Here is a 20563-nt window from a genome sequence, read left to right as displayed (position 1 = left end):
CACAGTATAGTCAATAAAGCAGAAGTAGATGTTTTTCTGGAACTCTCTTGCTTTTTCAATGATCCAGCGGATATTGGCAATTTGATCTCTGGTTCCTCTGCCTTTTCTAAATCCAGCTTGAACTGGATTTTCAAACTGGATTTTCTGGAAATTCTCAGTTCACATACTGTTGAAGCCTACCTTGGAGAATTTTGGCCATTACTTTGCTAGTGTGTGAGATGAGTGCAATTGTGCAGCAGTTTGAGGATTCTTTGGAATTGCCTTTCTTTGGGATTGGAATGAAAACTGACCTTTTCCAGTCCTGTGGTCACTGCTGAGTTTTCCAACTTTGCTGGCATATTGAGTGCAGCACTTTTACAGCATCATCTTTTAGGATTTGAAATAGCTCAGCTGGAATTCCATCACCTCCTCCACCAGCTTTGTTCATAGTGATGCTTCTTAAGGGCCACTTGACTTCTCACTCCAGGATGTCTGGCTCTAGGTGACTGATCACACCATCGTGGTAATCTTGGTCATTAAGATCTTTTTTGTATAGTTCTTTTGTGTATTCTTGCCACCTCTTCTTAATATATTCTGCTTCTGTTGGGTCCATACCATTTTTGTCCTTTATTGTACTCATCTTTGCATGAATTGTTCCCTTGGTATCTCTAATTTTCTTGAAGAGATCCCTAGTCTTTCCCATTCTATTGTTTTCCTCTTATTTCTCTGCACTGACCACTGAGGAAGGCTTTCTTATCTCTCCTTGCAATATTCTTTGTGAGGTGTAACTATCTGGAAAGAAATAATTTAAGCTGCTTTCATGAAAAGGCCATTATCATATATTCAACTTGAGAAAACAGTAAAATAAAAAGTTTCTGTGATGCTTTAAAAAAGTATCAGCTAATATGGAGAAAACTTTATTTAAAACTATTTGGATTTTACATTAAATTGACCTAAAATGCTAAACTTTTACTCATAGAGTAGCTTGGTGGTTGGTGGAAGCAGGATATAAGATCTACAAGTTTTAGGGAGGTAATATACAGCACAGGGGCTTTCCTGGAGGCTCAGACAGTATAGAATCTGCCTGCAATGCAAGAGACCTGGGTTTGATCTCTGGGTTGGGAAGATCCCCGGGAGAAGGGAATAGCCACCCACTCTAGTATTCTTGCCTGGAGAATCCCCACGGACAGAGGAGCCTGGCAGGCTACAGTCCATAGGGTTGCAAAGAGTCAGGCATGACTGAAGTGACTTAGCAGTCACACACAACAGAAACGGAACATATTTAATAGTACCTTAGAGTCTGTGATGTTTGCAAGATTCTTTGGTCTCATCTTGATCTCCCTGACTTCAAGTTGCATGAGCAATTTTTTATAGTAAAGTTCCAAATCTTCTCGAAGTTTTGTTAAAACTTCTTCCAATGATGCTGTAACTTTCTTTGTTTCAAAGCACCGTTTTTTCCAAACACCACAGGCTTTAAAAAAAAAAAAAAAACTACCAACAATAAAAAAACACAAATGCTATAGTTTGATTCAACTTTCCAATCTGGAAAGGACCCTGGAGTTAATTCAAATCATTCCTCTCTCATATGCTGAGGAAATTAGAGTTAAGAGCAAAATGTTTATTGAATTAAAAGGCCTACAAATATAGTAAAATACTCTTAAATCCAGGAACCAAAATCAAGTTCTTCAAGCTTGTACTTTTTTTTAGAAAATCTTTCTTCAAAATACTAACTATAACAAAATGTGTATATTTTTGACTACTTTTGTCCATAATCTGATTTGAATTCAAACAAAAAGGCAAAATATATATTTTCAGATTTTCCTTATTTTTCAGCCCCAAAATGACTTGTTTTGTGGAATCAGTTGATTCTAATTCATCATTTATCAAAATTATTCCCAATATATCCCCAAACTTCTGTAGGGCAGAATTTCTTAAACATGACTTCTAGTTGAGAAAATTAGAAATTAAACTCTGTCAGTTTAAGGAATCACTTTGACACTAATGAGATTCAAAATATAAACTTAATTGGAACACAAACTGCATGCTAGTAAATCAGAAAATGCTTATATTTCCTTTTTTAAGATTATCATGAAAACACCTTTAAAGTCTATATTATAATGTGATTTAAATAAAAATAAAAAACTACATGGACCTTTAACTCAAGATTTTAACAATTTATCTCAGCCCTATATCTAACTCTACAGCAAGTTCTACTGGTACCACTCCCAAAATCCTTTGCGCATCTCCCACATTCTCCCTTCTTCAGTGCTGCATTCCTAGGCAATCTGCTATCATCTTTTGAAAGATGTAATTTTATTTTTTTCATTTCTTTTTTTTTTAACTTTACAATACTATATTGATTTTGCCATATATCAACATGAATCTGCCACGGGTGTACACGTGTTCCCAATCCTGAACCCCCCTCCCACCTCCCTCCCCATACCATCTCTCTGGGTCATCCCAGTGCACCAGCCCCAAGCATCCTGTATCCTGTATTGAACCTAGACTGGTGATTTGCTTCTTATATGATATTATACATGTTTCAATGCCATTCTCCCAAATCATCCCACCCTTTCCCTCTCCCACAGAGTCCAAAAGACTGTTCTATACATCTGTGTCTCTTTTGCTCTCTCGCATATAGGGTTATTGTTACCATCTTTCTAAATTCCATATATATGTTTTAGTATACTGTATTGGTGTTTTTCTTTCTGGCTTACTTTACTCTGTATAATAGGCTCCAGTTTCATCCATCTCATTAGAATGATTTAAACGTATTCTTTTTCATGGCTGAGTAATATTCCATTGTGTATATGTACCACAGCTTTCTTATCCATTCATCTGCTGATGGACATCTAGGTTGCTTCCGTGTCCTGGCTATTATAAACAGTGCTGCGATGAACATTGGGGTGCACGTATCTCTTTCCATTCTGGTTTCCTTGATGTGTATGCCCTGCAGTTTTTTAAGGAATCTCCATAGTGGCTATACTAGTTTGCATTCCCACAAACAGTGTAAGAGGGTTCCCTTTTCTCCACACCCCCTCCATCATTTATTGCTTGTAGACTTTTGGATCACAGCCCTTCTGACTGGTATGAAATGGTACATCATTGTGGTTTTGATTTGCATTTCTCTGATAATGAGTGATGTTCTAATGGCCTCTCTTCTTCCATTCTTGCCCCTCTACAGGCTATTCCATCTTTCTAAAACATCTTTGCTGCTACTGCTGTTGCTAAGTTGCTTCAGTCGTGTCTGACTCTGTGCGACCTCATAGATGGCAGCCCACTAGGCTTCTCTGTCCCTAGGATTCTCCAGGCAAGAACACTGGAGTGGGTTTCCATTTCCTTCTCCAATGCGTGAAAGTGAAGTCGTTCAGTCATGCCCAACTCTTAGCGACCCTACAGAATGCAGCCTTCCAGGCTCCTCCTTCCATGGGATTTTCCAGCCAAGAGTACTGGGTTGCCATTGCCTTCTCCAAAAACATCTTTAAAATACTTTAAAAATCACCTATATCCAAAGGTTAAAAATCCTCTGATGATGTCTTCCTGTATTACTTGTAACAAAATCCTACTTCTGCAACTGGCCTGTTCCTTCCTGACCTTTTGATTTTCTCCCTCTACATTCTTTCTTACTGATGACACTCCAGCCACACTGGTCTTGGTTCAGGTCCTTAATTCTGAAAGCTTATTTCTATCTCTATATCTTGACTTTTAGTATTTCTCCTGTTTGGACTCTTTTCCCCCTATCTTTTTACATGCTTGTTGTTGTTTAGCTGCCAAGTCATGTCCAACTCTTTTTGCGATCCCATGGACTGTAGGCCACCATGATCCTCTGTCCATGGGATTTCCCAGGCAAGAATGCTGGAGGGGGTTGGGTTGCCATTTTCTTCTCCAGGAGATCTTCCCAACTCAAGAATTGAACCTTCTTCAGGAGATCTTCCCAACCCAAGAATTGAACCTGTGTCTCCTGCATTGGCAGGTGGATTCTTTACCACTGAGCCACCAGGGAAGCTCCTTCACATGTTTATCATTTTATTAATCAAACCTTAATGATATCTCCTCAGAGAAGCCTTCCTTGAAAAGTCTAGCTAAACCATCTCTCCTGCCCCACCACTCTTTACTCTTTGAATTTACTTTTAGCTCTCATCAGTAGCTGATGAGACCACCAGCTATTTGTTTATTGTCTGTATCCTCCAATTAGAGCCAACCCCTTGAAGGCAGGGCCATGTTTGTCTTGTTTATTGCTGTATCCTCAGCATTTAAAACAGTGCTGAGAACTGAGGTGCATAGTAGGCTCAATCAAAATATTTGATGGCTGATAGAAAGATTTTATCTTGAAACATTCCTGTTGAAATAGAAAGTAAGTGATAATTCCCATTTTATAAATAGATAGAGTGAGGCACAAAGAGGAGAAATAACTTGTATAAGTAAGTGATTATTCTGGTATCAGGTCCTGGTCCTGTGATTTCTAATTCATTGCTCAAATCTGTCTGATAAAATTGCTCTTTTTTTCACTATAACATGGCCAAATAATTGCCACCTCTTCTGGGGTAACACTTTAATATTATGAGGTAAAACATTCAGAAATACCTCCTGACATGTCAGATCTAGTACTAGAGCAGTAATTTTGCTGTAAACTGAGAGATTCAAGGGATTAGATCTGATACACAAAGCACCTGAAGAACTATGAACAGAGGTTTGTTAACATTGTACAGGAGGCAGTGATCAAAACCATTCCCAAGAAAAAGAAAGGTAAAATGTTTGTCTGAGGAGGTCTTACAAATTGAGAAAAGAAGAGAAGGGAAAGGCAATGGAGAAAAGGAAAGATATATCCATCTGAATGCAGAGTTCCAAAGAATAGCAAGGAGAGATAAGAAAGCCTTCCTAAGTGATCAACGCAAAGAAATAGAAGAAAACAACAGAATGGGAAAGAGTAGCAATCTCTTCAAGAAAATTAGAGACACCAAGGGAACATTTCATGCAAAGATGGGCACAATAAGGGACAGAAACAATATGGACCTAATGGAAGCAGAAGATATTAAGAAGAGGTGGCAAGAATACATAGAAGAACTATACAAAAAAGATCTTAATGACCCAGATAACCATGATGGTGTGATCACTCACTGAGAGCCATACCCCAAATTCCTGTTGGCTACTTATTTTACATATGGTAATATAAGTTTCCATGTTACTCTTTCCATACATCTCATCCTCTTCTCCCCTCTCCCCATGTCCATAAGTCTATTCTCTATGTCTGTTTCTCCATTGCTGCCCTGCAAATAAATTCTTCAGAACCGTTTTTATAGATTTCATATGTGTGCATTAGAATATAATATTTATCTTTCTCTTTCTGACTCATTTCACTCTGTATAATAGGTTCTAAGTTCATCTACCTCGTCAGAACTGACTCAAATGTGTTCCTTTCTATGACTGAGTAATATTCCATTGTGTATATGTACCACAACTTCTTTATCCAGTCATCTGTTGATGGGCATCAAGGTTGCTTTGGTGTTCTAGCTATTGTAAATAGTGCTGCAATGAACAATGGGATACATGTATTTTTCAACCCGGGTTTCCTCAGGGCATATGCCTAGGAGTGGGATTGCTGGGTCATATGGTGGTTTTATTTCTAGTTTTTAAAGGAATCTCCATACCATCTTCCACAGTGGCTGTATCGATCTATATTCCCACCAACAGCGCAAGAGCATTAAAAATTCAATTATTTTTTAAAACTGACATTTATTTATTAATTTTAACAGTCATGTATTAAATAAGTGTTTATTAAGTGCCTACTGAACGTAGTCACTGTTCTAGGGGCTGGGGAGATAGTAATAAGCCAACAAAGTCTTGTCCCTGCCCTCAAAGTGTTTATGGTCCAGTGGAGGAATGATGATCAAGTTAAGCAGTAGTGATACATCCTGATAACTGCTATGATAAAGGAATTACAGATTCTATGCATGGGAGTACAGATGAAAAACACCTATATTAAATGGAAGAGATCAAGAAAGGCCTCCAGGAAAAGTGGTAGATGTACTGGAATCTGAGCTTTCCTGGTGGCTCAGTCAGTAAAGAATTTGCCGTTTGATCCTTGGGTCAGGAAGATCCCCTGGAGAAGGAAATGGCAACCCACTCCAGTATTGTTGCTGGAACAGTCCCATGGACAATGGAGCCTGCCAGGCTACAGTTTATGAGGTCACAAGAGTCAGACACGACTTAGCGGCTAAACTACCACCCACCATACTAGAATCTGAAGTGTGCCTCCTCTTGGCACCATGCCTTCAGTCTTTTCCCTCTGCCATCTAAATCTTATTTTCTCCTTCTATTCCTTTCTTCAGAGTTCCTGGTTATTTCCTACTAATCATTCAATCCCAGCTTAGATATCACTCTCAAAGCCTTCTTTGAGTCCCTTAGTCTCCCCTAGATGCTCAATTTTTTTGGTATGTCTGTCTGTCTGCTTTGCTAAATTGAATGAATGGGTGAATCAATGAGAGAAATGAGGTAAGAAAAATAGTTCCCTTGCAATAATTAGAAACAGATTTGTTAGAACTTGTAGAAATGAAAAAATGAGAAAGGGTGGAGGAAGCATAGGATGATTTGAGAGATGTTAAATAATTTGAGAGGCTTACATTTTGGGTTGTATTAGAAGATAAAAAGGGTAAAAGGTATATATGGAATTAACTGCCTTTCTGTTCAGTTCAGTCACTCAGTCATGTCCAAACATTTGCCACGCCATGGACTGCAGCATGCCAAGCTTCCTTGTCCATCACCAACTCCTGGAGCTTGCTCAAACTCATGTCCATCGAATTGGTGATGCCATCCAACCATCTCATCCTCTGTTGTCCCCTTCTCCTTTTGCGTTCAATCTTTCCGAGCATCAGGGTCTTTTCCAATGAGTCAGTTCTTCCCATCAGGTGGCCAAAGTATTGGAGCTTCAGCTTTAGCATCAGTCCTTCCAATGAATGTTCAGGATTGACTTCCTTTAGCATTAACTGGTTTGATCTCCTTGCAGTCCAAGGGACTCTCAAGAATCTTCTCCAACACCATAGTGCAAAAACATCAATTCTTTGGTGCTCAGCTTTCTTTATAGTCCAACTCTCACATCCATACATGACTACTGAAAAAACCATAGCTTTGGCTAGATGGACCTTTGTTGGCAAAGTAATGTCTCTGCTTTTCAATATGCTGTCTAGGTTGGACATAGATTTTCTTCCAAGGAGCAAGTGTCGTTTAATTTCATGGTCGCAGTCATTACCTGCAGTGATTTTGAAGTGAAGTGAAGTGAAGTCGCTCAGTCATGTCCCACTCTTTGTGACCCCATGGACTGTAGCCTACCAGGCTCCTCCCTCCATGGGATTCTCCAGGCAAGAGTACTGGAGTGGGTTGCCATTTCCTTTTCTAGGGGATCTTCCTGACCCAGGGATCGAACCTGGGTCTCCAGCATTCCAGCCAAATGCTTTAACCTCTGAGCCAATGCTGCTGCAGTGATTTTAGAGCCCCCCCAAATAGTCTGTCACTGTTTCCATTGTTTCCCCATCTATTTGCCATGAAGTGACGGGACTGGATGCCATGAACTTAGTTTTCCGAATGTTGAGTTTTAAGACAGTTTTTTCACTTTCCTCTTTCACTTTCATCAAGCGGCTATTTATTCCTCTTTGCTTTCTGCCATAAGGGTGGTATCATCTGCATATATAATATTATTGATATTTCTCCCTGCAATCTTGATTCCAGCTTGTTCTTCATCCAGCCCAGCATTTTGCATGATATACTCTGTGTGTAAGTTAAATTAGCAGGGTGTCAATATACAGCCTTGACTTACTCTTTTCCCAATCTGGAACCAATCCACTGTTCCATGTACAGTTCTAACTATTGACCTGCACACAGATTTCTCAGGAGGCAGGTCAGGTGGTATTCCCATCTCTAAGAATTTTCCACAGTTTGTTGTGATCCACACAGTCAAAGGCTTTGCCACAGTCAATGAAGCAGAAGTAGATATTTTTCTGGAATTCTCTTGCCTTTTCTATGATCCAATGGATGTTGGCAATTTGATCTCTGGTTTCTCTGCCTTTTCTAAATCCAGCTTGAACATCTGGAAGTTCACAGTTCACGCACTGTTGAAGTTTAGCTTGGAGAATTTTGAGCATTACTTTGCTAGTGTGGGAGATGAGTGCAATTGTAAGGTAGTTTGAGCATTCTTTGGCATTTCCTTTCTTAGGGATTGGAATGAAAACTGACCTTTTCCAGTCCTGTGGCCACTGCTGAGTTTTCCACATTTGCTGGCATATTGAGTGCAGCACTTTCACAGCCTCATCTTTTAGGATTTGAAATAGCTTAGCTGGAATTCCATCACCTCCTCCACTAGCTTTGTTTGGAGCGATACTTTCTAAGGTCCACTTGACTTTGGACTCCTGGATGGTCTCAGGAAACTCAAGTAGGGGCTCTCAACCTATGGGGGTGGGGAAATGGGGAGGGAGATGGGAGGGAAGGGAGGTGATATATGTATACCTATGGCTGACTGATGTTGAGATCTGACAGAAAACAATGAAGTTAGATAAAGCAGTTATCCTTCAATAAAAAAATAAATTAAAATAAAAAATAATTGAATATTAATAAAAAGCATGTTGCATTTAGTGTATAAAATAGTCAAACAATGATTTCATCTTTCCTATAGTGAATCTATATCAATAGTATACCATTTAAACTATAACAGTAAAACAGTAAATATCATCTTGTGATTTATTCTGTAAAATAAATCATAGGCACATAATTTACAGGCATAAATTCTGTAAACCTTGAGTTTCCTTTACAGAGATAACAGATATGTAATAAATTTTACCATGATAGCACTTTAATTTGCCTTGTTCCAATAGCCTTTCAGCTTTTTTGATTAGTTCTTCTCTAATTCTTTCCAGATATCTTCTTTCTTCCTCTACTTGTTTCATTTGTTCAATAATCTTCTCCCCTAATAGATTATAAGCCATACTCATAAATACCTAAAAGCTAAAAGATGGGTAAAGTCCTAAAATATAGAATATAAAACTAAAAAATGCTTAAAACAGCAAGTATAAATTTTAACCCAAACTCTGTTTTCCTACCTGTAGTATAGTGATTTGCCTCTGTGGAAAACACTAAGGAGTCATTTCAGTATTTATAGGAGATTTGTATATATATAAACAATACAGTATGTTTCTTTTGCATTTATACATATATGTATAAAAACTAGGTAGGCTCCCTGGTGGCTCAGAGGGTAAAGCGTCTGCCTACAATGCAGGAGACCTGGGTTCGATCTCTGGGTCAGGAAGATCCCCTGGAGAAGGAAATGTAACCCACTCCAGTACTCTTGCCTGCAAAATCCCGTGGACAGAGAAGCCTGGTAGGCTACAGTCCATGGGGTTGCAAAGAGTCGGACACGACTGAGCAACTTCACATAGAAACTAGGTAAAGCTTGTGTAGTTATATCTCTTGATTTAATTCTCTAAGTAAATTTAACTTGGGTCCAAAGTTATTGTACTTAAATCTTACATGCCATGCCAAGTCACTTCAGTCGTGTCCGACTCTGTGCAACCCCATAGACAGCAGCCCACTAGGCTCCGCCGTCCCTGGGACTCTTCAGGCAAGAACCCTGGAGTGGGTTGCCATTTCCTTCTCCAATGCATGAAAGTGAAAAGTGAAAGTGAAGTCGTTCAGTCGTGTCCGACCCTTAGCGACCCCATGGACTGCAGCCCACCAGGCTCCTCCATCCATGGGATTTTCCAGGCAAGAGTACTGGAGTAGGGTGCCATTGCCTTCTCTGTAAATCTTACATAGAAAAATGTATATTTTTGAATATATTTTTTAAAAGTAGAAATAATACTAGTGACACACATACGCAGTAATCAACATAACAATCATATACTTTAAAATAATTTAACTTTTTGTGGTAAAATATACATAATTTACCATTTTAATCATATTTAAATGTACAGTTTAATGGCACTATGTGCATTCAAACTATTTTGCAAGCATCACCACCCCACCCCTTCATCTCCAAAACTTTATCTTTCCAAACTAAAACTGTTCACATTAAACAATTAACTCCTCATTAACAGTATTTAACTTTACCTCACAGAATCATCTGTACTTATAGTATCATCATACTTACTCTCAATCTGTGATAAAGGTATATCAGTTATTCCTGGAGAAAGAGCAGGTTGACAAGGAAGTGAAGGAAAATCAATAAGATCTGGTATGGGGATGTATTCTGTTTTACCTAGCTGTAAGCAAACATGAAAATCAGTAAGATCTGGTAGGATGACACATTATTTTTCATCTATTTGTAAGCATCTGATAATGCCAACAGTAATGCATTTTTTTACTTATAAGGTGATGAACTCCAAAATCTATCTTTGTAACTATAGACCCTCTCTAGTGCTCCATTTTCTCCATTCCACTATTACTTGGACATTATACCACAGGAGCGTCAAACTAAAAATTTACAAAGAAGAAAAAAAAAGGAATTCATATTCCTTTCTAAGCATGATTTCCTTTCAAGATTTCTGATTTCAATTATTTGTTATGACATCTTTTAAATGTTTCTCAGATGGCTATTGAATTTTTTTTTCTTAAGCCAATTTTGACCATTTATATTTGCTTAGAAAATTGGACATCCTAGCACATTTTCAAATTTTAGCATACATTATATTCTCATAAATTTTATCACCTCTATATTTGTGTTACATTGCCTTCATTTCGCCTAATTTTTGTGTTTCTACCCTTTTTTGATAAACCACCTCAAGCCTTACCAATGTTGATGTTTCTGCCACTACCACCTTATAGATCTTGATCTCTTTTCAATTCTACTAGGCTGTTTACTTCTGTAACTTAATAGTTTCTACTTCTATCTTCATTAAGAAACCCTTATCCCTACTTTGTTTTATTATTTTTTCTTTTTTTATTGTTTTATTATTTTTATTGCATTTTATTTTGTTAACTTATAAGGTCAGATTCCCACAGGATAATGGCAACCACCTAAATTAGAATCTCTTCACACATGCTTTCAACTACTATAAAAAGAAAGCAAATATAATCACCCATAACTTATGTCTGCAGTGTAACTAGGACACAGAATCTTCTAATTTACATATACTTTAATTTACATGTAAGTGGAGAAATAAACACCCTAGGCCAGCAGTGTGTGCTTAGGAGCTCACATCTAAGCAGAGTCAGATGGGGACTATGCATTAGAGAGACAATACACAGATAACAGAGTGAACATTAACCACAATTCAGTCTTAAAGGAAAGGGTCCTACATGTGGTGGAGAAATATTGAGAGATAGGATATGAACTGGTAAATCAGAGCTCTTTCTATGAGGAATCTAAAAGAAAGGGGCTTTTAAAATGTAGAGGACCAGAGGTGGTAATTATGGGAAAACATAGTTACTAGGAGGAAAAGGCAATGGCAACCCACTCCAGTACTCTTGCCTGGAAAATCCCATGGACAGAGGAGCCTGGAAGGCTGCTGTCCATGGGGTCACTGAGGGTTGGACACGACTGAGCGATTTCACTTTCAGTTTTCACTTTCATGCATTGGAGAAGGAAATGGCAACCCACTCCAGTGTTCTTGCCTGGAGAATCCCAGGGACGGGGGAGCCTGGTGGGCTGCCGTCTATGGGGTCGTACAGAGTTGGACACAACTGAAGCGACTTAGCAGCAGCAGCAGCATAGTTACTGGGTGAGAGGAAAATGCTTCAGAAGCAAGAGATGTTCTGTTAAGCAAGGTAGTAAGAGAAAGAAAGGTGGTCAAGTTAGTTAAGAGCTCTGCTGAATTAAATCAGTAAGAAAGTATACAAAGAAAAAAGACCATTTCCCCCAAATGCCCCATTTATTTAAAAATAAACAACTGCATTTTATTATAACAACAGAAGAGGGCACTCCTAATCTACAAGCTAAACTAAACCACCAGAACACTACTCCCTGTTCCTCTGTAAGAACACCTGCTACTGATTCAGAAAAATCCAACACAAATTAGCAAAGACAACATCTACAAAATAATCTAACATTCATGCTAAGTTACTTTTTGAAAACCCTCAAAACTGAGAATTAAAACAAAACAAAACCAGCAGCCAAGAGGCAGAAAAAATTAACACTATCCCAACATAGACTGTATTAAATGAATTCAAAGCATTTTAGGTATTAATGAACACCATAAATCACAAATTTAGACATCCAGAATAAAAATGGAAAAATAAAACTCCAGGAAGATGTAAAATGGAAATTGACCAAATTGAAGAAAGAAATTAAAGAAGAAAACAAAATGTCTTGGAAATGAATAACAGGTATCCAAACAGGAACAGATATGACCAAAAAAATAGAGTAAGCATAATAGAGAACAGAAATAAAAGGAGCAAAGAAAATTAAACATAAAGAAATGGTAAACTTGACCTAGAAGAAATAAAAAGGAGTTAATCAATAATGAATAATGTGATAACTGAGATCAAAAACACTCTGGAGGGAAACAACAGTAAAATAACTGAGGCAGAAGATAGGATGAGTGAGGTGGAAGATAGAATGGTGCAAATAAATGAAGCAGAAAGGAAAAAAGGAAAAAGACTTAAAATAAATGAGGACAACCTCAGAGACCTCTGGGACAATGTCAAATGCCCCAACATTCAAATCATAGGAGTCTCAGAAGAAGAAAACAAAAAGAAAGGCCATGAGAAAATACTTGAGGAGATAATAGTGAAAAATTCCCTAAAATGGGGAAGGAAATAGCCACCCAAGTCTAAGAAGCCCAGAGAGTCCCAAACAGGATAAACCCAAGATGAAACACCCAAGACACATATTAATCAAATTAATGAAGATCAAACACAAAGAACAGATGTTAAAAGCAGCAAGGGAAAAACAACAAATAACACACAAGAGGATTCCCATAAGGATAACAGCTGATCTTTCAATAGAAACTCTTCAGGCCAGAAAGGACTGGTAGGACATACTTAAAGTGATGAAAGAGAAAAACCTACAATCCAGATTACTGTACCCAGCAATGGAGAAGGCAATGGCACCCCACTCCAGTACTCTTGCCTGGAAAATCCCATGGATGGAGGAGCCTGGTGGGCTGCAGTCCATGGGGTTGCTAAGGGTCGGACACAACTGAGCGATTTCACTTTCACTTTTTACTTTCATACATTGGAGAAGGAAATGGCAACCCACTCCAGTCTTCTTGCCTGGAGAATCCCAGGGATGAGGGAGCCTGGTGGGCTGCTGTCTATGGGGTCACATAGAGTCGGACATGACTGAAGTGACTTAGCAGTAGCAGTAGCGGTACCCAGCAAGGATCTCATTCAAATATGAAGGAGAAATCAAAAGCTTTACAAACAAGCAAAAGCTGAGAGAATTCAGCACCACCAAACCAGCTCTTCAACAAATGCTAAAGGATCTTCTCAAGATAGGAAACACAGAAAAGGTGTATAAACTCAAACCTAAAACAACAAAGTAAGTGGCATGGGATCATACTTATCAATAATTACCTTAAATGTAAATGGGTTGAATGCCCCAACCAAAAGACAAAGACTGGCTGAATGGTTATAAAAACAAGACCCCTATATATGCTGTCTACAAGAGACCCACCTCAAAACAAGGGACACATACAGACTGAAAGTGAAGGGCTGGAAAAAAGATATTTCATGCAAATGGAGACCAAAAGAAAGCAGGAGTAGCAATACTCATATCAGATAAAATAGACTTTGACATAAAGGCCATGAAAAGAGACAAAGAAGGATACTACATAATGATCAAAGGGTCAAGCCTTTGATCTAGAAGAAGATATAACAATTATAAATAAATATGCATCCAACATAGGAGCACCACAATATGTAAAGCAAATGCTAACAAGTATAAAAGGGGAAATTAACAGTAACACAATAATAGTGGGAGACTTTAATACTCTACTGACACCTATGGATAGATCAACTAAACAGAAAATTATCAAGGAAACACAAACTTTAAATAATACAATGGACCAGTTAGACCTAATCGATATCTATGACATTTCACCCCAAAACAATGAATTTCACCCTTTTCTCAAGTGCACACGGAAACTTCTCCAGAATAGATCACATCCTGGGCCATAAATCTAGCCTTGGTAAATTTAAAAAAATGAAATCATTCCAAGCATCTTTTCTGATCACAGTCTGGTAAGATTAGACGTCAACTATAGGAAAAAAAAAATTAAAAATACAAACATATGGAGGCTAAACAACACGCTTCTGAATAACCAACAAATCACAGAAGAAATAAAAATATGCATAGAAATAATGAAAATGAAAACACACAACCGTAAACCTATGGAACTCAGTAAAAGCAGTGCTGAGGGGAAGGTTCATAGCAATACACGCTTACCTCAAGAAACAAGAGAAAAGTCAAATAAATAACCTAACTCTACACCTAAAGCAACTAGAAAAGGAAGAAATGAAGAGCCCCAGGGTTAGTAGGAAAGAAATCATAAAAATTAGGGCAGAAATAAATGAAAAAGAAACAAAGGAGACCAGAGCAAAAATCAACTAAGCTAAAAGTTGGTTCTTTGAGAAGATAAATAAAATAGACAAACCATTAGCCAGACTCATCAAGAAAGAAAGGGAGAAGAATCAAATCAGCAAAATTAGAAATGAAAATGGAGAAATCACAACAGACAACACAGAAATACAAAGGATCATAAGAGACTACTATCAGCAACTATATGACAATAAAATCGGTAACTTGGAAGAAATGGACAGATTCTTAGAAAAGTATAACCTTCCAAAACGGAACCAGGAAGAAATAGAAAATCTTAACAGACCCATCACAAGCATGGAAATCAAAACTGTAATCAGAAATCTTCCAGCAAACAAAAGCCCAGGATCAGACGGCTTCACAGGTGAATTCTACCAAAAATTTAGAGAAGAACTAACACCTATCCTACTCAAACTCTTCCAGAAAATTGCAGAGGAAGGTAAACTTCATTCTATGAGGCCACCATCACCCTAATACCAAAACCAGACAAAGATGCCCCCCCCCAAAAAAGAGAAAACTACAGGCCAATATCACTGATGAACATAGATGCAAAAATCCTTAACAAAACTCTAGCAAACAGAATCCAACAACATATTATCATACATCATACATCATGACCAAATGGGCTTTATACCAGGGATGCAAGGATTCTTTAATATCTGCAAATCAATCAATGTGATATACCACATTAACAAATTGAAAGATAAAAACCATATGATTATCTCAATAAATGCAAAGAAAGCCTTTGACAAAATTCAACATCCATTTATGATAAAAATCCTCCAGAAAGCAGAAATAGAAGGAACATACCTCAACATAAAAGCCATGTATGATAAACCCACAGCAAACATTATCCTCAATGGTGAAAAATTGAAAACATTTCCCCTAAATTCAGGAATAAGACAAGGGTGCCCATTCTCACCACTATGATTCAACATAGCTTTGGAAGTTTTAGCCACAGCAATCAGAGAAGAAAAAGAAAAAAAGGAATCCAGATTAGAAAATAAGAAGTAAAACTCTCACTGTTTGCAGATGACATGATCCTCTACATAGAAAACCCTAAAGACTCCACCAGAACATTACTAGAGGTAATCAATGAATATAGTAAAGTTGCAGGATATAAAATCAACACACAGAAATCCCTTGCATTCCTATACACTAGCAATGAGAAAACAGAAAGAGAAATTAAGGAAACAATTCCATTCATCATTGCAGTGAAAAGAATAAAATACTTAGGAATAAATCTACCTAAAAAAAACACAAAAGACCTATATATAGAAAACTGTAAAACACTGGTGAAAGAAATCAAAGATAACACAAGTAGATGGAGAAATATACTATGTTCATGGATCAGAAGAATCAATATAGTGAAAATGAGTATAGTACCCAGAGCAATCTATAGATTTAATGCAATCCCTATCAAGCTACCAACAGTATTTTTCAGAGAACTAGCACAAATAATTTCACAATTTGTATGGAAATACAAAAAAACCTCGAATAGCCAAAGCAATCTTGAGAAAGAAGAATGGAATTGGAGGAATCAACCTGCCTGGCTTCAGATGATATTGCAAAGCTACAGTCAGCAAGACAGTATGGTACTGGCAAAAAAAAAACAGATATATAGATCAATGGAACAAAATAAAAAGCCCAGAGATAAATCCATGCACCTATCGGCACCTATCTTTGACAAAGGAGGCAAGAATATACAATGGAGAAAAGACAATCTCTTCAACAAGTGGTGCTGGGAAAACTGGTCAACCACCTGTAAAAGAATGAAACTAGAACACTTTCTAACACCATATACAAAAATAAACTCAAAATGGATTAAAGATCTAAATGTAAGACCAGAAACTATAAAACTCCTAGAGGAAAATATAGGCAAAACATTCTCTAACATAAATCACAGCAGGATCCTCTATGACCCAGCTCCCAGAGTAATGAAAATAAAAGCAAAAATAAACAATGGGACCTAATTAAACTTAAAAGCATTTGCACAACGAAGGAAACTATAAGCAAGGTGAAAAGACAGCCTTCAGAATGGGAGAAAATAATAGCAAACGAAACAACTGACAAAGAATTAATCTCAAAAATATACATGCAGCTCATGAAGCTCAATTCCAGAAAAATAAATGACCCAATCAAAAAATGGGTCAAAGAACTAAACAGACATTTCTCCAAGGAAGACATACAGATGGCTAACAAACACATGAAAAGATGCTCAACATCACTTATTATCAGAGAAATGCAAATCAAAACCACAGTGAGGTACCATCTCACACCAGTCAGAATGGCTGCTATTAAAAAGTCTACAAACAATAAATGCTGGAGAGGGTGTGGAGAAAAAGGAACCTTCTTAAATTGTTGGTGGGAATGCAAACTAGTACAGCCACTATAGAGAACAGTGTGGAGATTCTTTAAAAAACTGGAAATAGAACTTTCATACTACTCAGCAATCCCACTGCTGGGCACACACACCATCACTTATTATCAGAGAAATGCAAATCAAAACCACAGTGAGGTACCATCTCACACCAGTCAGAATGGCTGCTATTAAAAAGTCTACAAACAATAAATGCTGGAGAGGGTGTGGAGAAAAAGGAACCTTCTTAAATTGTTGGTGGGAATGCAAACTAGTACAGCCACTATAGAGAACAGTGTGGAGATTCTTTAAAAAACTGGAAATAGAACTTTCATACTACTCAGCAATCCCACTGCTGGGCACACACACCAAGGAAACCAGAATTGAAAGAGACACGTGTACTCCAGTATTCATTACAGCACTGTTTATAATAGCCAGGACATGGAAGCAACCTAGATGTCCAATGGCAGACAAATGGATAAGAAAGCCATGGTACATATACACAATGGAATATTACTCAGCCATGAAAAAGAATGCATTTGAATCAGTTCTAATGAGGTGGATGAAACTGGAGCCTATTATACAGAGTGAAGTAAGTCAGAAAGAAAAACACCAATACAGTATACTAACGCATATATATGGAATTTAGAAATATGGTAACAATGACCCTATACGCGAGATAGCAAAAGAGATACAGATGTAAAGAACAGTCTTCTGGACTCTGTGGGAGAAGGTGAGGGTGGGATGATTTGAGAGGGTAGCACTGATATGTGTATATTATATATGAAGTGGATCGCTGGTCCAGGTTTGATGCATGAAACAGGGTGCTCAGTGCTGGTGCACTGGGATGACCCTGGGGGATGGGGTGGGGAGGGAGGTGGGAGGGGAGTTCTGGATGGGAAAACATGTGTGCCCGTGGCTGATTTATGTCAATGTTTGGTAAAAAAATAAAACAACACTACAATATTGTAAAGTAATTAGCCTCCAATTAAAAAAAAAAAAAGAAATGGTAAACTTGATCAGAGAGAAAGTAACAGGAATAGAAGGTAAAGAAGAACCAAAAAAGACAAACTGGGGTCCCTGAAAAACAAAAAACAAAAAACATGGAATTGATCTGCTATTTATATTGTTTTCTAGAACTATAATTTGTTGAAATAAAAGAAGTCTTGATTTTCATACTGAAAGGGCCCACTAGTGAAAGTTGCTCAGTCATGTCCGACTTTTTGCGACCCCCCGGACTGGATTCCCCAGTCCATGGAATTCTCCAGATCAGAATACTGGAGTGGGTAGCTGTTCCCTTCTTCAGAGGATCTTCCCAACCCAAGATTTAACCCAGGTCTCCCACATTGCAGGTGAATTCTTTACCAGCTGAGTCACCAGGGAAGCCCTAAAAGGAGCCTCTGCTGCTGCTGCTGCTGAGTCGCTTCAGTCGTGTCCGGCTCTGTGCAACCCCATAGATGGCAGCCCACCAGGCTTCCCCATCCCTGGGACTCTCCAGGCAAGAATACTGGAGTGAGTTGCCATTTCCTTCTCCAATGCATGAAAGTGAAAAGTGAAAGTGAAGTCATTCAGTCGTGTCCAACTCCTAGCAACCCCATGGACTGCAGCCTACCAGCCTCCTCCATCCATGGGATTTTTCAGGCAAGAGTACTGGAGTGGGTTGTCATTGCCTTCTCCAATGTAGCCATTAGATACTCATAAAAACCAGACCTAGAACTTTCAACTGAAGTACAGCCTGATAAAACTACTACACATTAAAAGAATACTCTGGCCTTCCAGAAGAAAATACCCAAACCAATTTACAAGGAAAATAAAATCAATTTGGCATCACACTTCTTAATAGTAATAAATAGAATAAGACATCAATAGGGGAACATTTAAATAAATTCAAGGAAAAATTGCATAAGCCGAGGATGTTACAGACAATTGAGCTATCCCTCAAGTATCAAGGCTCAAAGCAGGGATGAGCAAACTTCTTCTGTAAAAGGCCTCAGAATAAATAATTTAGGTTTTGCAGGCCACAAATGGTATCTGTCATAATTCTTCTTTTTCCAACTTAAAAAAATTTTTTTTCGGTCCCATGCTTCACTAAACTGGCTTTGAGCCTTGTTTGTCTATTCCTGCTCTAGACAGATTTAAATATGGAAGAAATAAGGGAATATTGTATGTAGGAGCTGTTTTTAAATAAGTGGAACTTAACCCAGCCAGGAAATGATTGAAAAATCTTGTGCAAAAGAACTGGCAGTAAGTGTTGAACGTATTTAATTATAGATCTGAGACTAAAACAAGGGTGAGGAGAAGACAAGAAGCACAGCCCATAAATGCTCTGTTCTTTGACAAAGTAGAAATGATACAACTAAAAGTATGTGAGGGAAGAAAAGAGAGAGGGATGACTTTTTAATCACCTTGAATGTAAGGTAGGAATCAGAGGATAATTTAAGAGGTAACGAATCAAAAATTTGAAATTTTTGAAGAAGCATAAATTTTAAAAAAGGAAAAAGGAGGGTGAGGAATACTAACAAAAATTTATATTAGTATGAAGGTAAACACTAGAATAAGATTCAACCTTCCTACATACGAGGAAGGGGGAAAGTATAAATAAGCCACATAGTAACTATAGCAAAGTAAAATGACAAATTTGAGGTCAAATATATCAATCCCATCATAACATAAAAGGAGATAATTCATCTACTAAATGAAAATGACTTTCAGACTGTTTACAAAATGAAACCCAACTTTATGATGTCTATAAAGAGGTACCTAAAACAATGCAATCCAGAAAAGTTGGGGAAAAAAGTAGAGGAGGAAGATGAGGTATACCAAATAAGTGTAAATAAGAAGAAATGAGAAGTTAGTATCTTGATTTGCAATAAGAGAAATATACTTCAAATACTTGAAAATGTAGTTTTTCAAAAAAGTTATTAAAATGGAGCCCATAAAATATATAAACAGGATCAAACCAACTGTATGGGTAACTTGGGAAATTAAAATTCAGGCCACAGTGAAATAGTATTCAGTACCCACCAGGTGGAAAAATTTTTATTTTTAAGTGTAAAGATAGTATGTTTTAAGAGTCAGACACAACTGAGCGACTTCACTTTTACTTTTCACTTTCATGCATTGGAGAAGGAAATGGCAACCCACTCCAGTGTTCTTGCCTGGAGAATCCCAGGGACAGAGGAGCCTGGTAGGAGGCCATCTATGGGGTCGCATAGAGTCGGACACGACTGAAGCGACTTAGCAGCAGCAGCAGCAGCAACAACAAAATAATTATTTGCTGCAGATGGCATGCCTTTATGCCAAAACGCAAAGGCTCTGAGCTGTGATTCTTCTACCAGGACTTGTCTCAGACTCCATTCAGCATTCCAACCTATTACATATCAGGTATCATTGGACTAGATGAATGTTAACACACAACTGGCAGCACTGCTTGCTGTGTCTCTTGGATCACTTTGTGAGCTGTTTCTGCCCAAAGTTGGTAGTCTTTTAGATTACTTAATTTTAAAAAAAAAAGGAAAGATTGGAGCCACACATCTGAATGCAATAAATCTCCAAATTCGAAAGAGGTCAAATGACTCTACATCGGGTGTAGCTGGGGCAAGGTTCAAATACCTGGTTTTTTACTTTAAAGGGCATATCTCAACATATCTCCCAGACCATAAAACTCCCAGAAATTTCACTGAATTGGTAGGCTCCTGAATTTTCTT

At 37.9% G+C, this 20563-nt stretch overlaps 1 protein-coding gene across 1 annotated transcript in view; it reads right to left on the bottom strand.

Moving 5' to 3' along the window:
* The window catches only part of SPATA1 (spermatogenesis associated 1), a gene marked incomplete at its 5' end in the record, with an annotated part of 53920 nt that overhangs the window by 4641 nt on the left and 28716 nt on the right, over nt 1–20563 (bottom strand). Inside the window, 3 exon segments of the mRNA XM_018046502.1 lie at nt 1272–1450; nt 8807–8932; nt 10112–10223. Coding sequence (XP_017901991.1) covers nt 1272–1450; nt 8807–8932; nt 10112–10223 — 417 coding nt within the window.

This window comes from Capra hircus, chromosome 3 (genome assembly GCF_001704415.2).
Source record: "Capra hircus breed San Clemente chromosome 3, ASM170441v1, whole genome shotgun sequence".
NCBI classification, from domain to species: domain Eukaryota; kingdom Metazoa; phylum Chordata; class Mammalia; order Artiodactyla; family Bovidae; genus Capra; species Capra hircus.
The sequence above is the reverse complement of the archived record's forward strand: the minus strand, read 5'-3'. Positions and strand labels throughout refer to the sequence as shown.